Source organism: Falco rusticolus, chromosome 7 (genome assembly GCF_015220075.1).
Source record: "Falco rusticolus isolate bFalRus1 chromosome 7, bFalRus1.pri, whole genome shotgun sequence".
NCBI classification, from domain to species: Eukaryota; Metazoa; Chordata; class Aves; order Falconiformes; family Falconidae; genus Falco; species Falco rusticolus.
The window spans coordinates 62,169,323-62,193,986 of NC_051193.1; the positions used below are offsets into that span (position 1 = coordinate 62,169,323).

Sequence of the window (24,664 nt, forward strand, 5' to 3'; positions counted from 1 at the left end):
ACTTCTAAGTGTTTTGTCCATGACAAGGCAGTTTCATTAGAAGATCTACAGAGGCAGTTGTTTAAATGTGCTTTTTCTTTTTTCTTATTTCTCAGTCATTAGACTTTCTACAGTACATACCCCCACCTCCCCCGGTCAGGTAGCGCTTGAAGTCAGAAGTCAAATCCATATATCCTAGGAAGCAATGGCAACAAAACTCATCTCCTGGAGACCACTTGATTTGGGTCTCGCTGCTCTTGGGTGGGATAGATTATCTGGCAGGACAGTAAATCCTATTCCCAGCCATAGGAGCGTGTTACCTGGGCTAGGGCAATGCTGGCAGCAAAGACAGTGTGTAGCCCAGCGCTTTTGGACAGGTAACCTGGATCCTCAGCCACCCACAGGGCTGCGGGTAGTTTGACCCGCTTTCTGCCATGCTTTTGTGGTAGCAAGCAATTGTGAGAGGATTATAGGGGTTCGCGTTAAAGCACAGCTCAAATCAAGGTAGAGAGATTCCTACAGCTATAGAAGCCTGAAGTACTCAGCAAGTCTTCAACAGGAAGGGTTAGGGAAAAGAAAACACTTGCTCTTATGGGGGAAGGGAAAAGGTATCTATAAGGGAATCTTTCTGGAGACCTTTTTTTTAATTCTTCAAAGCCTCCTCTCCATGTCTTCATTCAGAAGATGGTTCAGCATCTGTTGCAGTAGAAAATGTTGTTTGTTCTCACTGGTGCAAATGATTTGTAAACTCATCAATCAAAAATATATACTTAGTCTGTATTTTGACTACTTCAAATAATGTTTTTTGGCATTCTGGGGTTAAAATTTCTCAGTGGTGTTGCAAGGTCTTAATTAAAACAAGAGATAACTTCTGATGTATTTAAAAAAAAATTAAATATATCCAGCACCGATCACAATATATTGGATGGAATGGTGAATGGTTTGAGTTTCCTAAATTACTGATATTACCTGCTGATACGAGGGCTGTTCAAAAGGCCACTTCATTTTGGGGTTTATTTATTAAAATCCTGCACTCAACTGTAAGAAATTAGCCTCCTAGAGATGAATCGCTCCCTACTCAGGGAAGCCCAAAGCGAAGAAACCGATCATGCACATATTGCAGCACTGCACAATATGTGTAACACAAGCTCCCATGTTTTACTACATCTCTCGCACATGGTGCTAAACAGCAATGTCAAGCATTCCTAAGGAAGACAAATGTTCTTGGCTTAAAAGTGATGCTCTTAGACATCTTCCTCAAATAATTAATGCCAAATTTACAGTGCTGTATGATCTCCTTTTTTTTTTTATCTTGTAACTGGAAGCCCTTAGCCTGTGTTTTGCACTTCATCTCAGTTATTAGACTTGGGCAAAACCTGGAAAGATGTCTGGATCAGGTCCCAGGTAAGCACAAAAAAGGAGACAGAATATCTCATTTTATCTGTGAAATTTTACATATTGCAGCTGGTATACATGCCTGTCCTGGCTTCTTGCAGTGGACATCAAGCCATTTCAGTTCTTGGTTGGCTACGGAGATGTGAAGCATTTCCTTCAAAGCATGGTCCTTGAAAACATCAGGACAGAAGAGATGCAGCTCAGGTAAGAGCCTTGGCAGCCTGGAATGCTCTGCAATCTCTCTCCAGCAGGACATTCCCTCTTTTCCTTACAGTTTATATAGCACAATAAGCTTGTTGGTGTTGGTAACATGGAATAGCTGTACACTGGAACAAGGGTAAACCTGTTCTGGATAAGTTAATTAAGCAATACCATTCTTAATTGCCTGCAATTTTCATATATATAGATTGGACGTGTGTGGGAAAGGTTCACAGAATTTCATCTGAACCTTGTGGTATACCATCCTGCAATGGGTTGCAGTTATGTTCAGTGCAAGAGATCCTCAACAGGGAAACCTTCTACACAAAATTACCATTGTGTAGCCCACATCCAGGTGGTTTTTATCTGCTAGCAAGTCAGGGATTCACATCACCCTAAGAGAATTGCTTTTCTTACTCTTGTGTGACTCCAGTAACAAATCCCAGAATCCAGCTATGGCATTCATGCATGCCTGCTGTGACCAGGGTTTCTACTACTGACTGGGGGTGAGGGGTAGTGGCGCTGGGACCTCCTCTCAAATGTCCACACGTTGAAGATGAGATAAACTTTTAATGAACAGCACACTTGCTTGTGAGCCTAAATTAATGAAGAATCTGCTCTATGTTTATTGTTTTTATGGCAGTGTGTTTGATCACGGAGTGAGATACCATCTTACAAAAAAACAGAAGCAAATTTTCTCAACTTGCTGGCAAATGAAGGAGCTCTGGACTGACAGCCAGGCAGAACGCTTGTTGCCATACAATAGGTGTTCTCGCCACGCTGCAGACAAGCTGCAGGCGGAGATGTTTCCACAAAAACGCTGTCCTTTCACAGGCAAACCTTTGCTGGGATTACGTACGCTGGAGGATGGTGAACTGGATCACGTAAGTGACCTACAAAAATGATTCTGTGTAGTTTTATCGATCCAGTAAATTCTTCTCTGGAGGGAACCTGCACATCTAAACCACTCCCTTTGTCCAGTTCAGATCCAAACCTGGCCTTTTTCCAAGTGAGAAATGTTGCTGTAGTAAGCAGAAGCCACAGTAGTGCTTTGTGTTACAAAGGCTTCTGGATGCCTTTTGGATGCCAGGAGCAGGCTGAGAGGAAAATATTGTATGAGGAAAGGTACCCTCAGTGTTACATCGTACTGCTAGCTCTAGCTGCAAGTGGAGCAGAAAAGACCATTAACAGGGATAAAAAGTTCTCTTCTTCAGAACGCTTCTGTGTGTCCCTTGGGAGGTAAAGGAGTGTAGGTCAGCCCAACATCTGTAAAGAGGTCTTGGTCAAGGTGTTGAGACATGCCAACAAGATAGTAAAACACCTTCTCTGCTTTTGCTTTGTTTATGGTTACCTTTCAGACTTCAGCTACTGCAGCCCCAACTATCAGCAAGCATCGTAGTATTTCAGGTGCGGAGGAAAACCAGCATAACTGGTAGTTCTGGAAAATGTGTAGTCTAAGAGGTCTGTCCTGCATCACCGTTATTATGGGGGTGTGGTGGACTGGGTAGCTCACCTGCTTCTGCAGAAGCAGTCCTTATGGTGGAAGTTAGTTGTAGAAGGTAAAGCCCAAAGAGACCAAAGGCAAGCAAGGATGAACTGGTAAGGCCAATAGCGTTGAATACCAGAATGATGTCCTGTTCCCCCATCCCTCTGCGCATAAAAGTCATATAGCAGAGCCAGGGGAAGGGAAACTTCCAACTGCTTGGCAGCTCTCTGAAATCTCCAACTACTGTAAATGTGCAGCTCACAGCAGAGAGTATCTTTCCAATTAATTTTTACAGGACAGGCACACTGCCCTTAAGTGTACAAGAAATTAACAACTTGAAACCAAAGGATGGCAAAGGTCTAATAACAAAGCAAGATGAATACCTTGATATTTTTCAAGTGTATCTGTAGAATTAATTTGATAAAGTATATAGGGCTAATACATTACCATCCAGAGTACTTCTGCTGTTGTCTCCTTAGCTATTGTTTTGCTACAATGCACCTTCATTATGCTTTCAACCCTTAACTGCTATGTTGCTGCCATCTTGAGAAAGAGGAGGAGGAGAATCCCATGGCAAGAGATCTTTCAAGTAGCAGGCAATTCACTACAGAAAATGCCACTTTGAAACTGCTAATGCAGTCTTTTTGTAACCAGTCTCCCTTGAGGAAAGTGGCATTGTTTGCAATTTATTCCAAGAACTGCCCCCAGATGAGGACTGAAGTTAGTTGGTTGGGTTTTTTTTCTCTCTGTGTAAATATATATATATATATATATATACACACACACACACACACATATGCAGTTGTTTTAATGTAAACTAACAACAAATAATTTCATCCTAGACAAATCTTTCAGACCTAGGTATCTGCCCACAGGTTAATCTCTTCTAGGGCTTCACTCCAGAATCTTCCAGAGAAAACTGCATAGTGCAAATGCACTAGATCTAGTCAGCATGTCTTACCTGTACTTGAATTATGATGCACATTGAGTGGAGGCTACTGCTTCATAAAAGCTAAATCCCTGTGGTCACCCTTCCTGTCCCCAGTTGTAACGGCTACCTCCTACCCCTCTCTCAAGTACTACTGCATGAAGTGTGTAATGTGAGGCACAATTATATATCCATATTGTACTCTTTTGAGTTATGGTTCTTGGGATGCAGAACAAAAACAAACCAAAACCCAGTTCTGTAGACAGAAAGCAAAGCTTATCTACTTGAGGTAAAAGTTGCAGCTCACTGTACTGCTTCACCAATATAACTCTCATAATATGAACTGCTAGGATTTTCACCAATGGCAATAATTCATATAAGTAATCTCTGTAGGGTACTGTACTGATATGGCGCATACAATCTGAGTAACGGTCCTACGCATAGGCAGATCTCAGTCTTCAACTGCAAAAGTACCTCTTTGTATCCAATATCGTATTTGAAATACTCCTATGACTGCTTGGGTTAATCTCTTCCTGAGTAGACACTAAGCATCTGGGCAGCCATCATGGTGTCTTCTTACCTGGAGCTACGACCAGAGCTCAGGCAGCTTTGTCTCCCAGCTCTGCTGATTTACTTTCAGAGAAGCATTAGGTGCAGTTGCTACCACAGATGTTAACCTAGGTAACACAAAAATCACAGGAAATGCCAACTATTCTTCAAAGTGCAAGACTCTGTCTAGTAAGTACTCTTTGTAACACCTGTCACAGAGACCGATACAGGGACATTGATAGTATGACCGCTGTAAGCAGAGCAGTTAACACACAAGACTCCCTCTGTAACAGCTACTTTTCTTCTAAACTGGAATAAAGACAGAGACAGCAAATAAACTAAAGAACTGGTATCAATAGAAAATGGTTTAGTTAAAAAAAACAAACGAAACAAAATCACACTTCAGTGTGTGGCCAAAGATCTGACTTTAATTTAAGCTATGTACCCAGCATCCGCGCGTCAGAAGTCATGTAAGCATGCATATGGAAGGAAGGGAAGGGAAGCTGGTGCATGCTGGTATGCTCCTCAAAACCTCCCCTGCAGGGGTGTTTAAAATATACAAAGTTTGTTAGCAGAGTATGAAGTTTGAATTCCTATAGGACATTGAGGAAGTGAAGAACATGTGTCTCCACACATTGTATTTCTAAAAGATGGTTAGGGAGATCCTATTTGCTGCATTTCTAACAGCTGTGAAAACAGTGACAAATATGAAAAAGCCACAGGTAAGCACACATATTGCAAGTTTTTTGTGATTTTTTTTCTTTCCTAAGACAGTTTACTTATGAAGAAGTTATTTACTTTTATTTCACAACTCTATGCAAACTACTTACATGAAATGTGTTCAAAAGAGAGATCTTTTGAATACTCAGTCATCAGGAATTACATGTGAAATGTAGTTTTTGTATGTGGGTTAAGACATTCCACATACGAACAATGCAGCAATCCTCCTTTATAACAGAAGGGAATGGATTATTAGAATGCTATTCCTAAAACATTCTTCATTTTAAAGTAATTATTTCATTAATAAGACTGGTTTTAAATGAGTGCTGAAAGGAAGCTTTCAAGATCATCGAAAAGGAGCTTACATGCGTGCTTTGCTTTCATTGCTAGAGTCATTCCTGATGAATGCTACTCAGGTATGTGTAAAGCATGATGAGGATTCTGAAGACATTTTTTTTTTTTTATCGAAGAAGCCGCTCAGCCTCTTTGGACTTGCTTTCTTTCGTTTTCCTCAGTAATGCCTGTTTTATAGCATTGATCTTTTCATCAAGTTCAGCCAATGAATAGTTCTGCTAAAAGAACAAAATAAAACCCACAATCATTTACATCTTGTAATTGCTAGAGAAGTTACTGCATATTGCATTAAGTGATAGAAATACTTTTGCAGAATTGTCTGAATCTAGTCTATGGCTATTTAAACTTGAAAGAAAAAGACTGCAAACTTTGAAGAAACTGACAGTCCTAATCACAGATCAATACATCCGTGCTATTTCCATTAGATGCTTGTTTAACCTGTTCATAAAAAGCCAAAAATTCTTTGATGTTAAAACACTGGATGAGAGTATCTAGATGATGTGGAACCCAGCTTTACAACTGAAGGGTTTTTTCCTACTGCCCCAAACCAATCACCTCTGGGCCCACTTAAAAAGCTCTTTCTGTAAGAGGAGATAAAAAAAATGTAAGGTTATCATCCTTTTTATAAAATATTTCAACCTATGGAGGATTTTTTTCTTGTATAAACAAGTCTACTTCCTCAAGCCTCAGATGGCCCATATCCCGTTCTAAGCATTCTCCCCAGTCCATCTGTGTTAAAGTACACTGGCCAGTAGCAGAGTGTTCCAGCTACAGTCTCACTTGCACAGAGGAGAAATTCTCTCTTGTGGCCTAAGGTACATGGGTAATGCCTTCCCTTATACGATGGTGTTGTGAAAATGGCAAGTTTTACTGACTTAGGTTAATATCTGCTATACTGTCATGTCTTTCTGCAATGCTTTTGCCGAGCCAGCCATTTCTACTTTTATTGTCTCTCCATGAACCAATAAAGTGAATGCAAAAAAAAAAAAAATTAAAAAATATCCCTAAAACCATCGAGCCATAAAGCAACCCCAGATGACGTTACTAGGAGGTTGATCAGAATTCACATATTGCCTGTTACCCCCAGCTTGATTATCATCATTACAGATTTATTTTATTCTATAATCCTTCTAAGTGGTGAAAACACTAACTAACCTACCCTAGTACAGACACTCAGAAGACTCATTTCATTGTGACACCTGTTAACTTTCTGTCTCCTTCCCTCTCTTTGCCAGAAAGCTATCCAATACTTATGCAGCTATTTCTGAGAAGTGAAGTATTTGTTTGGTAGAACTACTACTACTTTACAGTCAGAACATCCTAAACTTAAGGTAAACAAAAGTTAACAGTACTTACGTGGGGAGGTTGAACCTTTCTCCTCTTGCCAGAACAGCTCTAAAGAAAAGACATAATCAACACAGACTTAATGTTGCACTGACAGAGGACCACAAGTAATTCTGTAACAACAGTGACAAGAATCTTTGAAGTACAGAAAGAACACTGACTGCCATTCCACAGACTAAAGAAATCTTCTCTATAATTAAGTACTTTGGGTCATGAGAAATACTGCTGGAGTGCAGTCAGAAGCTGTTGAAGCTTCTTGATGCTGGCAGCTAACAACTATCAACTTAACCGAAGCTTTCTTCAGACAAAACCAAGATCAATATCCAGCTTTTGAAACTGTCAATATTTTTCTCCCTAAAATTTTCCTGCATCCTCACCGATATTCATGCAAAACTCAGGACAAAAAAAAAAGTTAATTACTGCACAACACTATTGCCCTCATCACAAGTTTTTTACCAGATTCCCATTCCTCAAAGATCCTAAAGCACTTTCCATGGAAATTGTACGTTTTAACTTCTGGTTGCCAACAACTTGAAGGAATAGCCTCACAAATAAAGGACTTTACTGGTCTCCAACACAAACAAAGAAATGAAACAAAAATTGATAATATTGTTATTGATTTCTAATTACTGACTCTTCTTTGGCTGGTCTCAAGGGAGAAGAGAAAAATTAAAATACGATCAACAGTAAAAGAGACATTCTTACTGTTATGTGGGGAAAGAAGAACAAAATAACAGACAAGAAATTTCCCCAGCCAAGCAGAGACTGATGTAGTAACAACTAGTATTCTCTCTGTCCTAATCTCCTTCTGTGAAGGACAAGTTTTACTATTCAGAAAGAGACAGAACTCTGCCTGAAGACTAGTAACAAAGAAACCACAGTCATAGAATCACACAAAACAAATTTTAAAGGCTTCACTCTCTCAGCCTATTGGAAGTCATTCTACATAGCTGATCTTTAGCAATCAGACCATGTACAGAAGCCCAATGAATTTCAGCTGATTTAAGCCATTAATGATTTGTATTGAGATCAAAACTTTAGTCAATTTTCTTGTCATAAGAAACGCTTCAGATTTGAATGTGGGGTGGGTGAGGAGGGTAAGGAGAGAAATCCAACCTCTATAATAGATTTCTTGCAAACTAGTTTAGCTTGGGTGACTGGAATTCCACCCCCCTGCCCCCCCCACCCCACTCAATACTATTTTCTTTCAAATGAGAAATCAGGTAGAAACATGAACTTACATAGATGGTCAACATGAAATATAACCATTACACCAAGCCAGAGTTGTCTATCAGAAGTGTCTGCCCTTTGATACAGGTTTTTGCCTGTACATCAAAGATTCAAGCACAAAAGTCCTGAATGCATTTAGATATGCTAAAAGAAGTTGAGAGAATTACTTACTACAGAATGAAAATATTCAGGAGACAGTCCTTCCAGCTCAAGGATTTTATCTTCAAGCTTCTTAATTCTCTGATAAATGTCTCTTGGTACAGGACCACCTAATTACACCAGTACAAATACAAAGAAATCAGGAAAAGCACTTAAATAACTTTTATAACTAAAGACTGCAAGTTTTACAGGTGAATTCTTTGAGTCCAGCTATCAACCAGCAGCTAAAACAAAATGAGCAAATAGGATAATAAAAAGGAAGGGTAATTAATATGATTCAGGGTAAAACCTGGTTAATAAGCCAGTGCAGTCAGTGAAGACAATAGACAACTTTATCCAGGTGCTTGAAATACGTCTGACAAGGTCCCTGGAACAAGTAATGATCACTCTTACAATACATTGGTCACACACCAATGTTAGCACTTCAAAACAGACAGCATCATCAGGAGGGAGCAGATGGGATGGCAGACCACACATGAATTCAGCATTGATACCTAAGCTTGTTCTGAAGGAAACCTATCTCCACTGAGCCACAGAGGTTAGAGGGCAGGTATGAGTTGCACTTGACAAAGAACAGCGTTTCCCTGGCCATAGACAGGAGAAGCAGGAGCGGGAAATGCGTGTATGGAATGGAATAACACAGCTTTGGAAAAAAAACACAACCAAACAAAAAAAGCCCAACACCCCCTCCCAAAAAAACACAATAAAACACACAAACACCACAAAATCAACAGCAACAGAAAAACCCACCTCAACCCATTTGCTGTTTGCAGCTATAGTACAGCAGCTTGGGCTCAGTTCCCCATGTAAGAACAGTGCTGATGAAAAGATCAGCCTTAGAAAGCACTGTATTTATGCTACATAGTACTCTACAACTGAAATCCCTGTTTATCCCAACTAACTACTGACTATCCCAATTAAAATGATCATCTGGTTCTGAACAGTACTGACAACCAAAGCCTTAGCAAGCTTCTACTTCTCTTGCCACTCATTTCCATTTATTTCTAGGTCTGTTAGGTAAGACAGTTCTTTTCCACAAACTACTGAAATAAGCACTAATGTTGGGGTTTTTGCCATTCACCTATTTCCTCACTTCAGACAGGCAATTTTACGGGTAGCTTCCCTCCTTCAGTTCTGCTCTCTACTCATCACTCAGCAGCTGCTAATTAAATCGGCTCACCTCTCACTCTTCTTAATATTGCTGCCTTAATGCAAAGGGAAAAGAGCAGTGGTAGCACTAGAAAAAGCTGTTCCAAAAAACAGCAGGTGAGAATAGAACAACTCCTTCAGTCATCAGAAACAAAAAACTGGCGAGCAGGTAGCTGAGGCAGGTTACCTGCTCAGATAAATACTTATTGCACAGCTGCTTAGGTAAGTAGCAAATGATCTTGAGATCTTCTGATCCATGACTTCTGATTCAGACAGAAGTTGAGCTTGAATTGCACACTTTCATCCTCTTCCCCTATACTGTAGTTCAGCTGACCTCTTCCTTCAAACAAAATTATGTCACCTACTATAGGCACAACCTGGAAGGCAGGGCCCCTCCATTAGCTACCCCCAGTCACTATCCCTGATACAATCTGTAGTAGCTTTGGAGTTTATATGTAACCTTAAAGCTGGCCAGACACTTGCAAATTCTATTTCCATGCACAAAACTCACCTGACTTTTGAGACAGCTATACAGGCAAGTGTCAACCTCTGAATGCTGCCTCAGCAGTATCTAGGAGTATTCTGCTCTCCTTGCTGCCAGAGGACTTTGATCCATTATGCATTCACAGGCATCTAGTAATCCAGTCAATGTTTACCCTGTTCTTAGAGAATGGCTTGACATCTCTTCAGTCTTCAAAAGACCAAAAACGTCAGTGTGTGTCTGCAGTGTGATGCGTAGAACATTCACTTTATTAGGTGATGATCTGGGCTTCTATTCTGTTTTGTAAACATTTTTCAGGAAAAATGCAGATTCCCCCTTGGTAAGTGCCTCATTGATTTACATTCTAGAAAACTGGGGCTGGGGTGAGGAAAGCAACTACTTAAAAAACAGTCAGTAGCCTGGTGGCTATGACTTTGATTTTAGTGAAAGGTGTGGCACTCATTTTTGCAAGCCAAGGTGAAGTATTGACAATGGAGCTTCCCACATTTTGGAAAGTAAGCTTCTCACCTAACAGCATTTCAAGAATCATACACCTTTAGGAAAAGGTTTCAGGTTGCCTTTTTTTGGGTTCATCCTATCCCCAGCCCACAAGGTGTCCACAAAGCAGGACTGAGTCCTAACCTCAGCTTTTCCTGTTCAGTGGGTCAAGGCAGAAGGACTCCACTGGCTGAGAACGCCTACTTCTAAATATTCCAGACTGTTTTAAATCCCATTCTCAAGTGCATCTCCATCATTTGCCACCACATCAAGTGTAGATTTACTAAATGAGCATCCTAATTTGGGCATAAATCGGGGTTCCATATTGGCCATCAGGACCTAAACGTTAGATTGCAGTACATGGGGTAAGTAAACACTTCGGTGGACCTACCCACTGTTTTCACAGTCACAGTTTTTATAGACTTGCCCAATTTTACTACAGTAGTGATAACCACAGTACAAACTGGCACACTGATACCAAAATTAAAACATGATACAAACCTGTTTGTAACCGTAAGTGTGCTTCAATGTTTTGCAATCTCTCCTCAACAGCTTGGTTTCCACAATCATGAATAGGTACACTGGCTTTGAGACTGGACCCATGCGCTCCTTCAGATCTAGTCTGAGGTCCATACGTATTTACTACCCTGGAAACTAGGTAAAGAAAACACAAATTTAACATATATGCACATGAAACACAAAGTACATCTAAATAAACCAATTAAAATATTAAAAAATGAAAACCTGTGTTAAATCAATTTCACACCACTTTCCAGGTCCCATAGACAATATGATTAAAGGCTCAGGTAAAAATATTTTCCTGTTTTTGCATGAGTAACTAAACTGAACAAAAACCTAGGACTTTACATATGCAAAGTAAAAGAATTACTCATACATTCATGTAGAATGGTGGTATCAAGAATTTGTCATCAGCTGCTGATAAATAGCAGAAAACCCGATATCTATGTCAGCAGTTGCACATGTGAGCTGTTGTGAATGAAGAGAAGAGGCCAGACCTAAAGTTACAGGAAGCATCATAAATACACGAAGACGAGGGGAGGTAAACAACTAGAAGAATCGCTATGAATCCCAGCAAGGAAGTTCTAATTTTTGTTACTCAGGTGACAGCTTTAATGACTCTTCAGCTGCTTCTGGGTCCATCTTTTTCCCCCTGCTGAACCATGTTTTCTTCAGAAGATTTTGGTCACTCCTCTTTAAATCACAGTCATTTCTCAAGTCTTTCCTGATAGGACTACTGTGGTGTACTTAAAGACGTAAAAGACTATGTTGGCAACTCCAGACACTGAAGCACACGCCTTCTTACTCTGTACTTCATGAAGGCTACATATTACATTCTTGCTTCAGTTTATGCTGATTTTACTTCCAATTACTTTTTAAGAGTTACTAATGTTTCATTTATGAACTGTGGGCTTTAGTTACTTAGATGCAAACTTTTCTTTTTTCCTGTGGTACTCCACCATCCCTGTTACAAACTAGCACTCAGTTTAAAAAAGTGACTACTGAAAGGGGTTCTTAGTGAAAGATTATAAACTCAACCTCACTACCCCATCTCCCTCGTAGCTCACCAGACCTTTAAACGCCTAGACCTATCATCACGCCTCACAGTAGTGTTCTGAATTCTAAAATTCAGAATAACTAGTTGGTTTAGAACCAACATCAAGTGGATAACTGAATACTACCACTCTTAAAAGTGGAAGAGAGGGTTACTTACTCTCATTTTGGAGATTTTGTTTGTTTTTAAACACAGAGTAACTTGTGTACACCTAGAGAGCAACAGATGGACAAGCAGCCTTTTACAGGTAACTTCTGTTGGACAATCACTTTTACACTATGTAATCCTTTCCAAAAGGTAGTGCAGTGGCAAGCTTGTTCCCCAGCTTGTCATTCCCATAAGTCTATGTCTCAGAACTTCCACTGTGTCCCAAAGCTATTTCTAATTCAATATACTTACACTGACTAATGAAAAACAGGAGATAATTTTATTTAAAGTCAATTCCTTAACTGGACTGCTGACTTCACCTTACAAGAAAAACAAAGAACTGTTCAACTTCTCTGTCCTGCTTTATCTTTTGCATCTTTCCTTTCAGACAATGAAAATAGGCTACTTTGTTTTAGTCTTCGGTGCATAACCATCAGCTTAGTGAAGCAGTTATGGGATTGAAAACCTTGGAGAAGTAAGCAAAGATGATGTACTCACTAAAGTCAAAAATCAACATGTTAAGTTTGTAGTTTTTGAACATCCTATAAAAGTTTTAAAGTCAAAAATTCATCAATGCTGTTCCATCTGGACACTAAATAAATGGGTATTAAAATAACTGCTTACCCTTTATATGGCTTTTAAATCCAGGATATGGTGTAAAAATTGCATCTGTTCTGGCACAGCTATTTTCTAAATAAATAATAATAATATAAAAAGTGAGGTCCTAATTACATATTTAAAATTTAAAATATTCTAACCATTATCAGCTTTTAGGCTTTTAACAAATCTAATTAAAATTTTTCATACAACAGAAATACTTAATTCATTCTATAAATAGAATACTTTAACTATAGTTAACTAATACTTAACTATAGTTAATACTTTCACACACTTGCACGGACCTACTCGTTTTAATTGAATAAATCACTTCTATAAATGTATGCACACATGTATATCAAAGTTTATTTGATCAGGTCAAATTTCTTCCAATTTACATTTTATTTGGTTCTTACTTTTCACTGCGTTTCTCTGTAACTTACTTCTTTCTTCCTATACAGTGTTTTCCCTGCTTACCACTGTTATTCTGGTTTTATGTCCTATTTTGAAACTGTTCTCCTATTTTCAGACTGGTCTAGTTTATTCATCAACATTCTTTTCTCACTTTCCTGCATTTATTCTGATGCCTGTGACTTCTCTCATTTGTCTAACCACAAAAACCTACAGTACAGACCGTCTTAGTTTATTCTAATGTTTATATTTTAATCTCTGCCCATATACACTAAGGCTTTACGTATATTTTATTATGCCTGAACATACAAAGGAAGGTCTTATCATCATTTCTTCTGTATGTAATTAACAATTTTAGGAATCTGTATTTTACTATCTAGTATATTCTACTAGACTTCAGATGTCATTTTCATTCCAACTAATACTTTCAAGGAGTTAAACTCTCTCGCTATAAAGCTTACGGAACAATAAGCTTTGATCTCTAAAAGCGTAAGTACACCACAGAGACAATGCACACCTGGCTTCATAGGTACTTAGAAAATGCCTCTGTACTACTTATGTATATAAAAGTGCCTTCTCTTTTAAGACACATTCAGTTACACAGTTACTGATAGTGCTAATGGGATCCAGCCTACTGGATGAATTTAAGATTGTTTGGTTATAGATACAGCAAATTGTGCCAGCTGGTGCATTAAAAACACCAATAGCATAAGTAATGTTGGAAGAAAAAAGTAATTCTAAGTAGCTAGTAATTCAAATTGATTGCAAAAAAATACTTCTTTGTAATTTGTTGTAATTTAACTAGCATTAAATTAACTTCAATTTGAATATGCAATTCACAAGACATTTCTGAATTGCAATTTTGTTGACTTTGGAAGGAACATCTAGCTAAAACATAAGAAACAATAGCTACAAAATCATCTGATTTAAGATAGCAGTTCTTAAAGCGAACACAGTAATAACTATAATCTTTCTGTATGGGATGCATTAAACACTGTCATCCAGTGACTACTTTCTTTTTTTTGTCTCTCTGACAACATCTGCAGTGCACATGCAAGTTCGTAACTTTAAACGGAAGTTACTCTTAAAATAAAGTTCCGCTTTAAATATAAAATAGTGCTTTTGAAAAATAAAAAAATAACAAAACCCAACTTAAATTGCTATGAAGATTAAAGTCTGGCTAGCCAGTTACCTTGATTACAATCAATAACATTGCAAAATTCCCTGACATTATTTTCATTGATCTCAGCTTGTTTCCTCTCGATGAAGGCTGATATCCGCCTGTCAATCTGCAGGTAATAAACATGATGGCATATATCTATTTCATTCTTTAAATTCAAAATTTAGAAAGGTCTTTTTTTTTTTTTTTTAATTTAGGTACATCACTTACTTCTGCTTTTCCAGCTTTTATTTGGACCACCTCTGGATCAAAATGAACATGAGCATCCTTCTGATCTCTCAAGTCATAACTTGCATACTTTTCTTCAATCTGACAGTTACCATCATAAGCATCTAAACTTGTTTCACAAGTTTGGCCTTCTGTTTTACCTGCAGGTTCAATATGGCCTATATTTTCTTCTTTAATCAATGACTGGAGTTTTTCTAAAAGAGGCTGAACAAAGCAAACAGTATGTTAGGGTAAAAAAGAAAAAAAAGCCAAAAAATCCACAAAACAAAAAGCCAAGTATTATTACAATTTCTAAAACAGACCAACTGAAATAATTTTAGGAATCACATCTGCCTCTGATGGAACACAGTAATAAAAGAATAAAAAAAAAAGGAGAAAAAAAAGTTCCAAATATTGTGCACACCATGATTCTGGCCTTTTTGACCTATGCTTTTCAGAGGTTTGTATAAGACAAATTTCTGCAAAAATCTGCCTGCTACTCATCTGTTACTAGCTAAATCAAAGCTTCAATCATTGGCACCAATGCCACTTAATTAAAATGTCATTCAAATGCCTACTCAGAAGAGTAAGGCTTAGTATTTTTCCTCCTTAACATGAAAGCCAATGCTTTCACACTGTAAAGCCATTACTTTATCAGCACCGCACTACATTCTCCACTTGAAACCGCAGTTGCCCAAGTGAATGAGAGAACACAGACATAAAATATATAGGCGTTATCCTGAACACATGCTTTTTTTGACACGGTTGATTATCTACTTAGGTCATGAAATTAAATGAGAGAATGCACTGACATCTGTAGCAGCAAAAATAAAATGCTTGTCCTACCACAATAACTCTTACACAACATGTATCGACAAAACCTCAGTACATATGTATGTCACACTTCCTTTTTTAATTTTTCATATTTCACCATTTATTTTTCCCTCTATAAATTATTTATTTTTATTTTAAGACAACATGATTTTTACTGGTCACATTTTCTGAAACAGAATCAAATTCCTGCATGCAACGTTCTTACAGTTGGATATGATTTTTACTTGCTTTTGTCTTGCATATTTTCTTTTTTTGTTTATTACACCAACGATTTGGTGGATGCCTGGAAAATATAAAGGGTCTTTATTTTACCTATAGATAAGCAAATACAGGAACTTCCTTTTTTGCCCTCTCAGTACTACACACTTGAAATAATTCATTGACTAGCTGAAGCAAAAAACTGGTATTCAAATCCCCACCTTTTATAGATGAACTACCAAGGTCAAAAGACTGCTCAGTTACCAGCTGACAAACTGCTCACCCTCCCTGCCATGCAACTAAATTACACATACTTTTGGCAGGGTCGGAAAGTTTCAAATAGTTAAAAGAAATGACAGTAATGGTGACTGGCTACTTGGTAAGATGAGACATTAATGTCAAAGAAATTACTCTTTTTAAAAAAAAACCTACGCTGAAAATATATTTAATTGCAGTAAGACACTCCAGGATGTGTCATGCTGGGATAATGCCACTTCTTGAACCACTGAAAGCACTCCATGAGCCTCAAAACTCACCCAACGCATGGAATCATTATCATAGCATGACACACACCTGCCGTGTCTTATTGCTTAATTACAACCCACCATAGATGGAAATGTATCACATTTACAATGCAAGTCTAGAAATCAATGAGGCTGCATTTATTCAGCCTGCTCACCTCCAGTGGCTATTCACACCACTAATCTGAAAAATCCATGAGTACCTATGAAGCACAGTGGAATCCCAAGCGTATAGTACTTTTGCATTCTTCTTTGTTGGACACAGGAATGTAAGATCAAAATGACTGAAATTTTACAGTTTAGATAATACAACTATATTCAGCTGTTGATGACTTCTGTCAAGTCAAACATGTCCAACGAAATATTTACCTGCAAACATAAAATATGCTGTTGAAGTGCACTAAAGAGCAACGCTGGCTGAAGTGCTGATGTGCTTTGAAGTTTGCTCCAATCGATTACAACTTTCACGATATCGTCTCCAAGGTTAAGCTTCAAGGGGGCAAAACAAACACAACAAGAAATTACGTTATGAAGTATACAAGACTTCTACAGGACAACAATTATGCTCAGTCTCATACAGACACCATTTTTATATGAGGATAGGTTTGACATTAATTATAACTCAAGCTGCTGTCATTTTCAAAGAAAGATAGTAGAGTTAAAAATTCCTTACTATCTCATCACACTTTCATTGTATTAATGTAGTCTTTAACTTTAGTCAACTCTCAATTCAATTAACTATCGTATGAAAACATACTGTTCACTTTAATTGCTTAAATCTTTTAACAGATGATAGAACCACCAGTAGGAAGAAACATGCACCCAAGATCGTAGCCTCCTGTAAATTCATGCATTTTATTCTGAGATTTGCAAGGGTATCTATGCCTGTATGACCAAGGTCTTGATACTGCACCATACCACACTTGAAATTTTTACTTGCTCGTAATCCAAAGGAAGTTTTATATGAAAAATGTTTCAAAAAATGAATCGTTAAAAAATCTCAATGTTAAAGAAACTCTTGACTATACAGCTTCACTATCAAACCCATTTCCAAATCACACTGCTCCCCTTCATATGCATTCAGATTAAAACAATTGCCATAGTCTGTTCTCTTTGCCAAGGAATTGCAGTATTTTACTCCCAAAACAATAAAGAGAAATACACATCATAAGTTTTATTTAAAGGAACTATGTATCTTCTACAAGCTAAAAATAAACTTTCACTTTCTAATAAAGTTGATTGTTAATCACTGATGAACTACACCCTTTCACACCCACCTCTGCCATTTTTGTTACACTAAAGCTCTTCTCAAAGTCTCGAAGCAACGAGCAGTTTCATTTCCCAAGGCCAAGTAGCTTGCTCTCCGACCAAAAAACCCCGTAAGTGATCCCCCAGATTCTAAATACAGATAAAACTCTTGTTTAAAATCAAGAGGACCTACAGGTACTCTGAGACACAGAAATACCAAGTCATGTGCATATGACAGAGACAGACAGACAGACCAACTGACCGAGCTCAGGCAGATGTCAAAAGTGACATACGGTCTAGAGATATCTAACTTCTAATGGCACCAAATATTATGAGCAAGAACATAGAATCCATATACACTCGTTTCCTGAATCCCCCATACATTGTATGAGGAAACAATGAGAACTTACACATCACCCTGAAGGCAAAGCCACGGATAATAAATTGTTCTACATTAGTTTTAAATGCCAGCATTATCGTAATTTTGTATGTAAAGAACTACAAGCCGAAGCCTTCCTTCTTTAGTCAATGAACAGCCTTGTAAAATCCAGTATTAGATTCCAAATTACACTGCAAAGGAGATGGTCTGAGTAGATACATAATGTATTTTAGATAATTTTCAAACAAATGGTTGTTCCTGTTTAGTACTTAAACTACGCAGGATGTAAGAAAAGTAATGTTTTAGGAAACAGGTGTTTTGAACACCTTAGAAAATCAAGAATGTATTTAGAATTTAGTAAGAACAAAACTTCAACAACTAAGCCACTGTGCATATGTGATCATGAGGCATATATTTCTTCCCAAAGTTTCTAAAGTAACATCTGCTATATGCTATTTTACAGCCCACTGACAAGGTAAAAAAAGGCATAGATATAAGTCATCATAATGAAACAAAACAGGAGTCCTACTGCAATTTCTTAATAAGCCTCCTTTTTCAAACAGACTCAGCTGATGTGTGCCTTCATATGTGATGCCTGTGACTCCTGTCCAGGTGGTTCAACGAATGTACAAAAACAGTAGCACTTCTGACTTAGCATAATTTAGAGGCCAGTTATATTTTAAACTCATAAACAATGTTTTTAAATATAAGGAATAAACTCCTCCTGCATCCAAATATGTTTGTTGTAAAATAAATTTCTTTTTCTCAGTGTTTCCCATTCGTCTACCTGTAAGAACTGTGACAAGCAAGTTTATAAATTCTGTGATTTGGTAACTTCAAAGCCTTTGTACATTTACAAGTCCACAGTCTATTCTGTAGCAATTTACAGGATCATAAGTCATTTCAGGCCTTTGAAATCGTTTTATGGAAGACATTGATTGTCACTTGGGGCTTAAAGAACTTTTCAGGATCAGTCATATTGGTTTTAAGTGTTTTTATCCCCAGATGTCTTCCTTAAAATATTCCTGTGCCAGAAATAGTCCTGTTTACAGTCCAACCTGCTAGCATAAATCCAACTTAAACTACTATGATGGATCACAAACTGCAGCAGCTAACGATCTGGCACATGTTCACTAATGTCTATAAAAGGGAAATGGGGAATCAGTATTTTCAGTCAAAAATGCAAGATGGATTGCTTGTCAGTAAGCTGGTAAAGCGCCACAGTTAAATCTACCAGAACAGAAGTGCCAGCAGACAAGAGCGTAACTCAACAACTGGAAGCAATCATGACTGAGCAACTAAAAGGGCCTCCTCAGCTAAGATGGAGCAACCAGACCCCTACTCATAGTTCAGTGCAATGCACCATAAAATGAGTTTGTTGTCATCAAAAGACTACACTCCAAACACCAACAAAACCAATTTTACTCTGCACCATAAACTACTGTAACTACTGAGGGAATGTAGCTACTCTAAACTGGTTTCTTGCAATTGTCTGTGCACACCCAAGTAGTGTTAAAAATCACTAAGCTCTCTGCAGTGACATGCCAGGCATAAAGCAAACTCTGGAGAACAAGCAAGCTACTGAAGAGGAGAAAGAAACTACAGTCTTTCATGTGGTTTTGAAAACAATTAATTGAACTTGTGACAAGTACCCTATTTAAGAGCTTAGGAAACTTTTCCTTTATTATTCTTTGTTTTCTCCATCCATACCAGAGTTCAATTTTTCACTCGGGCAAGACTGTAAGAACAGTATGAATGACAGTATCACATCTAGGTAAACAGACAGTCACTAGTCCTTCCCCGATTACATTGAGAACTTTCACCAGGAAGAATTATGGGATATTTCATCCTTGACACATAGGCAGTTTTCCTGTCTCAGTAACGCTAAGAAGCTGCAGTGTATGATGATCAAGTTGTTTAGCACTGCACTCCTGTTCAAAAGCTAGGGGAGTTTTTAATCACTTTTGAAGACAGAAAAACTGAGACTCTTACTAGTCAGCACTTGAATTTTCAGGCACTTAAATTCTGGATGACTTTGGTTTGAAAAGGGAGACAACTACTAGCAGACTTTGAGATGAGAAGCAAATATAATACACAATTCTGTTCTGATGACAGGTGAAAAGCTCTAAAAAATAATTTCATGTCAGTCAGCAGCGACTACTAAACAGCCTCTGTATCTAAGAGTGTCTGTTTCTGAGTATTTTTGTAACATGAACACATGTTAAGTTATATTACCTCCCACAGATGTCACCCATCATCTGGCCTCAAACCTTCAAACTGCTAATTTCAGAAGCAAGAGTGTGCTGCTTCTGCCTTCCCAGAACTACATGTATGCTTCCACAGGGGAAAAGAAACTAATCTGTAAATTATTTATGGTAATAATTAAGTTGTTACTAAAACCTTCTCCTGATAAGGGCCTCCCACCACTACCATAACACCTGTTAAATAATTCATAGCCATTACTAAACCTAAAGTAGGTAGTTCAACTGAAGTACCGCAGAACAAAGCTGCTTTACAAATCCTGACCCACTGAGATGCACTGTGTGTTTCGCACCGAGGCAAGGCTAACTCCAAGCTCCCGATCATTTCTTTTGATTTAATACACAGTAAGCTTTTCAATTCCGAATCATTAATTGCTAAAATAGCGCAACTAGGCAAACTGCCGTTTCCCATGGGAAGGATCATCCGTGGAAGTACCAGATGACACGCAACACCCGGTCACTACGAGGTGACCGGGCGAGGGCGGGCAGGGCAGGGCAGGGCGGCGATGCCGCTGCAGGCCGCGCTCTGCCCGCCACCACAGCCCCGACCGTGGCCCGCCGCTCCCGCCAGCAGCCGTGAGCAACGCGCAGCGGCGAGCCCGCTCCCCGGCCTGCGGCGGCCTTCGCTTCCCTCCGGCGCCGCACCTGGTCCCCGGAGGCCGGGCGGGCCCCGCAGGCCGCAAGAGGGGCAGGGGCGCGCCCTGCTCGGGCCCCCAGGGCGGGGGGAGCCGCTGCAGTGCCGGGCCCGCGGCGCCCGGGCCGCCCCGCCGCCCTGCCCGCACTCACCTGCCCCGCCAGCCCGGCCAGGCAGCGCAGGGCGCTGCTCGCCACCTCCGAGGCCGCAGGGTCGGCGCCGATCTCCAGAGCGTGGCCGCCGGGCTGGAGAGGGCTGGGGGCCGCCGCCATGACACCGGGCCGAGCCGCGGCCGCCAGCAACGTCCCCGGCGTCGCTCCGCGATGACGAACCCTCGGGTGGCAGTGCCCGGTGGCCCCGCCCCCGCAGGCTGATGGACAGGCGCGGCAGCCAATGGCGGGCGGCGCGGGGGACGCGGCCGGGCGCTACCGGCAGCGCGGGGGCTCCGCGGGCCGGGCTGCGGGGCTCGGCCGGGGGCTGCCCTGCCTTGCCCTGCCCTGCCTTGCCCTGCCCTGCCCTGCGCGTAGCCGCGGCAGCTCGGGCGGCTTCCCCCTGGCAGCAGGGCTGGGGCCGCGGGGGCAGCCTCAGGCCTGGCTGTCCCGGGCAGGGTCTGCCCGACCTCCGCCGGCCCGCTGGGTTTCCGTGCCGTGGTGCGCGGGGACCCTCTGCTGCGGTACCTCTCCTGAGTGGCGAGCAGCCCCGGTTCCCGAGCGTGAGGAAGCATCTTCTGCACCTTCCTCAGCCCCCTCTGGGGCCCTGAAGCTCTTCTCAGCTCAGGCCCATTGCAGCCGTCAGGTGGAAGCCCACCGCAGTGGCTGCGGAGCCAGGGTGTTGGCCCAGGGGCGCAGGCCACCCCTGTGTGCTGCTATGGCACCTCCGGTGGCACCGGGCTACGAACCCCGGGCTGCAGCAGCTCCTGCGGGACATCCTCCCCCGCGAGGTCACCGCACTCCCTCGCCCTTTGCTTTGCCTCTTGGCTCCTTCCTCTCCTCCCGCAGCCCCCACAGAGCCATGGGCACGGGCAGGTGTCGGGCACGCTTATAGGGTGACCTATACACCGACGGCTCGTTCGCAGAGGGAAGGACGACGCGTGTTTTAAGTAAATCAGGTTACTACGCTTGTTGAATCCGTGCTTCTCTGGTTGTACCTTCACTTTTTTAAATCCATACGTCCTTCTCTTCAAAGCCTTGACTCTTCTGGTGGTTTTCTCATCAGACCGCAAGGAGCGGGCTTGTCAGAGTACTCTGATTATGGGGATTGCAAGACTTTTCCCTTTAAGATGGTGCACTTGATTTCTTTCCAGGGACAGTATGAATGCTGAGAAAGATTTTTTTTTTTCTACCTGATGTTTCCTCTTACACCTTAAGGTTGATCCCTTAACCTTCATACCCCTTCCTGTTCTGGCCCCCACCCCCCAGTATTTTTTTTTCCATTGGGAAATAGTGAGTGCTGTTGTATATACAAACATTAAAGCATTCTTAAATAAAACCATTCATTGAAATTAATGTATTTGACTGATATTTTCAGAGTTATTTTAAACACATTTCTCTCTAAAGTATCCAGATAAAATTTGCCATAATTTAGTGAAAATAAATCCCACTAAACTGAAGACATGCTATTCTGTGTGTCTGTTCAGCAACCAACTTAGATACTTGAGAAGACTCAAGTATAGAAAGCCCTTCTGAGCTCCAGAGAAAAATTAGTTCCAAAGAGGACTTCACTGCTAATGGTTACAAATATATTTCATGGAGAGATGCATTTTGCAAGAATATCTTAGCCAAGGTGAGCTAGATGGCATTTGGCTGGATTTAGATGATGAGAATCACTCTGTATTCAGAAATGCTCACTGCAGAGCATGTTCCTTATTTGGAAGCTCTGAAATATAGAGAAAGTTACTTAATTCCTGCAAAGACACTGGTTTTGCCAAATGACGGTATCTTGAACAAATATACAGAACATGATAGTCAGTTAGGAAAGAGTGTGAAAATTTCTTTTGCAGTTCTGTCCAACAATGCTAATTCCAGCTCATGGTCAAGGACAGGCTGCTTCAGCATACCCTGCCTGTTGCAGTTTTTATCTCTGAACAGACAGCTGAAGCAACTCTGCAAAACGTAGTCATCTCATCTGGATCAAACCATGAAGCTTTCAAGAACAGAGGAAAATAAAATTTCCTTCCCCCTTCCCCCACCACCACTATAACGCTGAATAAACATGTAAGTAATTTGTTGGCCGCAACAGAATATGGAGCACAGATGTAGCATTCTGGCACTGATTTTTGCTTCTCAGTGTCAGAGGAGGCAAGCTGCCCTGATTGAATCTCCAGTGACCTGCAAAGATAGATCAAGTCCAGACATCTGAACCAAGTTTTAACTTCCAAGCGATGCATGCTCAGCTACCTGATAAACTCCACTTCTGAAAAATGCAGCTTTCCTGGAGTGATGGAGCAGGTGCATGCCTACTTTAGCAGTGGTTAGATGTAGCTTTATTAGTTGAGAGACCTGAGCTCTTTCCTTTGCTTTTGAGCATACTATCTTTACCTCTAGAAAGAGGTTGGTTTGGGGCGCAAAGCATTTCAAATGAAAAACAAAGAGATAAGTACATACATGTCAGAAAGATACTGGAAGTTACATTGCCATATACATGGAAATACAAGGGAGGATGAGTGAATGTGGAGGATATCAAGAGATGGTGGAGGTGGTGTACTATTATTTACTCAGTAGTCATTACAAGAAAAGTAGGCAAAAGACCATGAAGCAGCCTGTAGAGTTGCTGATGTCTGCCCTATTGTTTACTAATCAGAAACTGGATCTTGGCCTTCTTCCTGTTGATGGCAAGTGTCTTCTCTTAGAGAAACACTAATGATTCCTATGGGTAAAGAAGGTACAGATTTTCTTCCTACTTTCACTGTCTCAGTAGGCCTTGGTCCATGTTGCAGCTGCTAGCTGAATAAATTTGGTATAATCTGAAATTTCACAGATTAAATTATGTAATGCATTATGCAAGCATGAACAGAACAGAAATAATCCAAAGTGATTTAAGAGAATAGAAAAGTGAGAGCATGTGAGAAAATGGGAACAGGGAAGAACCACGCAAATACAGCTAAGACAAAGTATGTTAAACATTCGCATCTAACAGAAGAGACAGACCAGAGTGGAACAGTTCCAAAAGATGATTATATGCTCACTGCTTGTAGTGCACAGTAAAAATGAATACACTTGCAATCGCCTTTGGCAGTAAAGTCTGGCCACAGCAAACCCAGGCCTCCCATAAAGACAGAGGAAATTACATGGCATGCACGCTAAAGCTGGTGAAACAATAAAATATTGGAAGCTCTCATTGCTGGAAAGATACTGGTAATTTGGCGGGAATTTGTAGAAAACTGGCAAGAAGTGGATTGCCAAGATAGAGATACTAGTTTAAAAAGAGGGATCAGAAGATTTAAATATATGTAACTTGGCAGGAATGTCCTCTTTCAGATATTTCAATAATGTGACTACCAAGGGAGGGAATAATCTGGAATTGCTTTCAACATTCAGGGATAGAGTTTCCATGATAATATTAAATCTGCTGCAGCTTTGGTCCCTGAAATGGATCCCTGAGGTGCATAAAAGCCTCTTCCATCAAAACCACCCTGAAAAATTATAAACACAAAACCACTAAGTTCTTCAAAAGCAAATATAATTGTTTGAGTGAAAATTATTTTGAAATGGAAAAGAATTTTCTTTTGGTTTTGGACTGTTGCTCCTTGATAAAGACATACACCTCTTTCCAACTCTAGGTACCTTTAAACACCTTAAAATCACAGTAAACTTTTAATAAATTCTATTTTCTGGTCACCACTGTCATAATTACTTGCACTGTTTCTTCTGCTGAATGTTATATTAACATAATTTCTGAACTCTCGCTTTAATTTTGCCCCTAACTAACACCCAAAGAAAGGTGGGTGCTTTGCAGAATGTACCAGTGGTTGAGGTTTGTTGTGCTAAAGAGTGCAGCGCTGACTT

At 40.1% G+C, this 24,664-nt stretch overlaps 1 protein-coding gene and 1 long non-coding RNA gene across 4 annotated transcripts; one reads left to right on the forward strand and one right to left on the reverse strand.

Moving 5' to 3' along the window:
- Positions 1-1,288: 1,288 nt before the first annotated feature.
- LOC119151171 lies at positions 1,289-5,719 on the forward strand. The gene is made up of 3 exons (XR_005105330.1): positions 1,289-1,383; positions 1,476-1,578; positions 2,216-5,719. It is a non-coding gene; the product is annotated as an uncharacterized LOC119151171 (long non-coding RNA).
- On the reverse strand, positions 4,942-20,985 carry LOC119151170 (MAP3K12 binding inhibitory protein 1). 3 transcript variants are annotated; one of them, XM_037394738.1, is made up of 9 exons: positions 20,813-20,985; positions 16,508-16,627; positions 14,589-14,810; positions 14,391-14,487; positions 12,815-12,880; positions 10,972-11,124; positions 8,355-8,452; positions 6,966-7,004; positions 4,942-5,824 (listed from the first exon to the last, which is right to left on the reverse strand). In XM_037394738.1, the coding sequence occupies exons 1-9, from the start codon at positions 20,930-20,932 to the stop codon at positions 5,717-5,719; spliced, it is 1,023 nt and encodes a 340-aa protein (XP_037250635.1). In that variant the 5' UTR covers positions 20,933-20,985; the 3' UTR covers positions 4,942-5,716. The 3 variants fall into 3 exon arrangements, with proteins under 3 accessions (XP_037250635.1, XP_037250634.1, XP_037250636.1); XM_037394737.1 differs by having other exon boundaries at positions 4,942-5,827; positions 20,813-20,984; XM_037394739.1 differs by lacking the exon at positions 20,813-20,985 and adding an exon at positions 17,416-17,514 and having other exon boundaries at positions 4,942-5,827.
- Positions 20,986-24,664: the final 3,679 nt, after the last annotated feature.

Bases quoted from the DNA above. Each gene is read 5' to 3' on its own strand.
- LOC119151170 (XM_037394737.1), bottom strand. From the start codon at position 20,932: ATGGCGGCGGCCCCCAGCCCTCTCCAGCCCGGCGGCCACGCTCTGGAG. The intron at 16,628-20,812 runs GTGAGTGCGGGC...GCCCCCTTGAAG, and splicing joins TGGCCGGGCTGGCGGGGCAG to CTTAACCTTGGAGACGATAT. The intron at 14,488-14,588 runs GTAAGTGATGTA...TATTACCTGCAG, and splicing joins TAAAAGCTGGAAAAGCAGAA to ATTGACAGGCGGATATCAGC.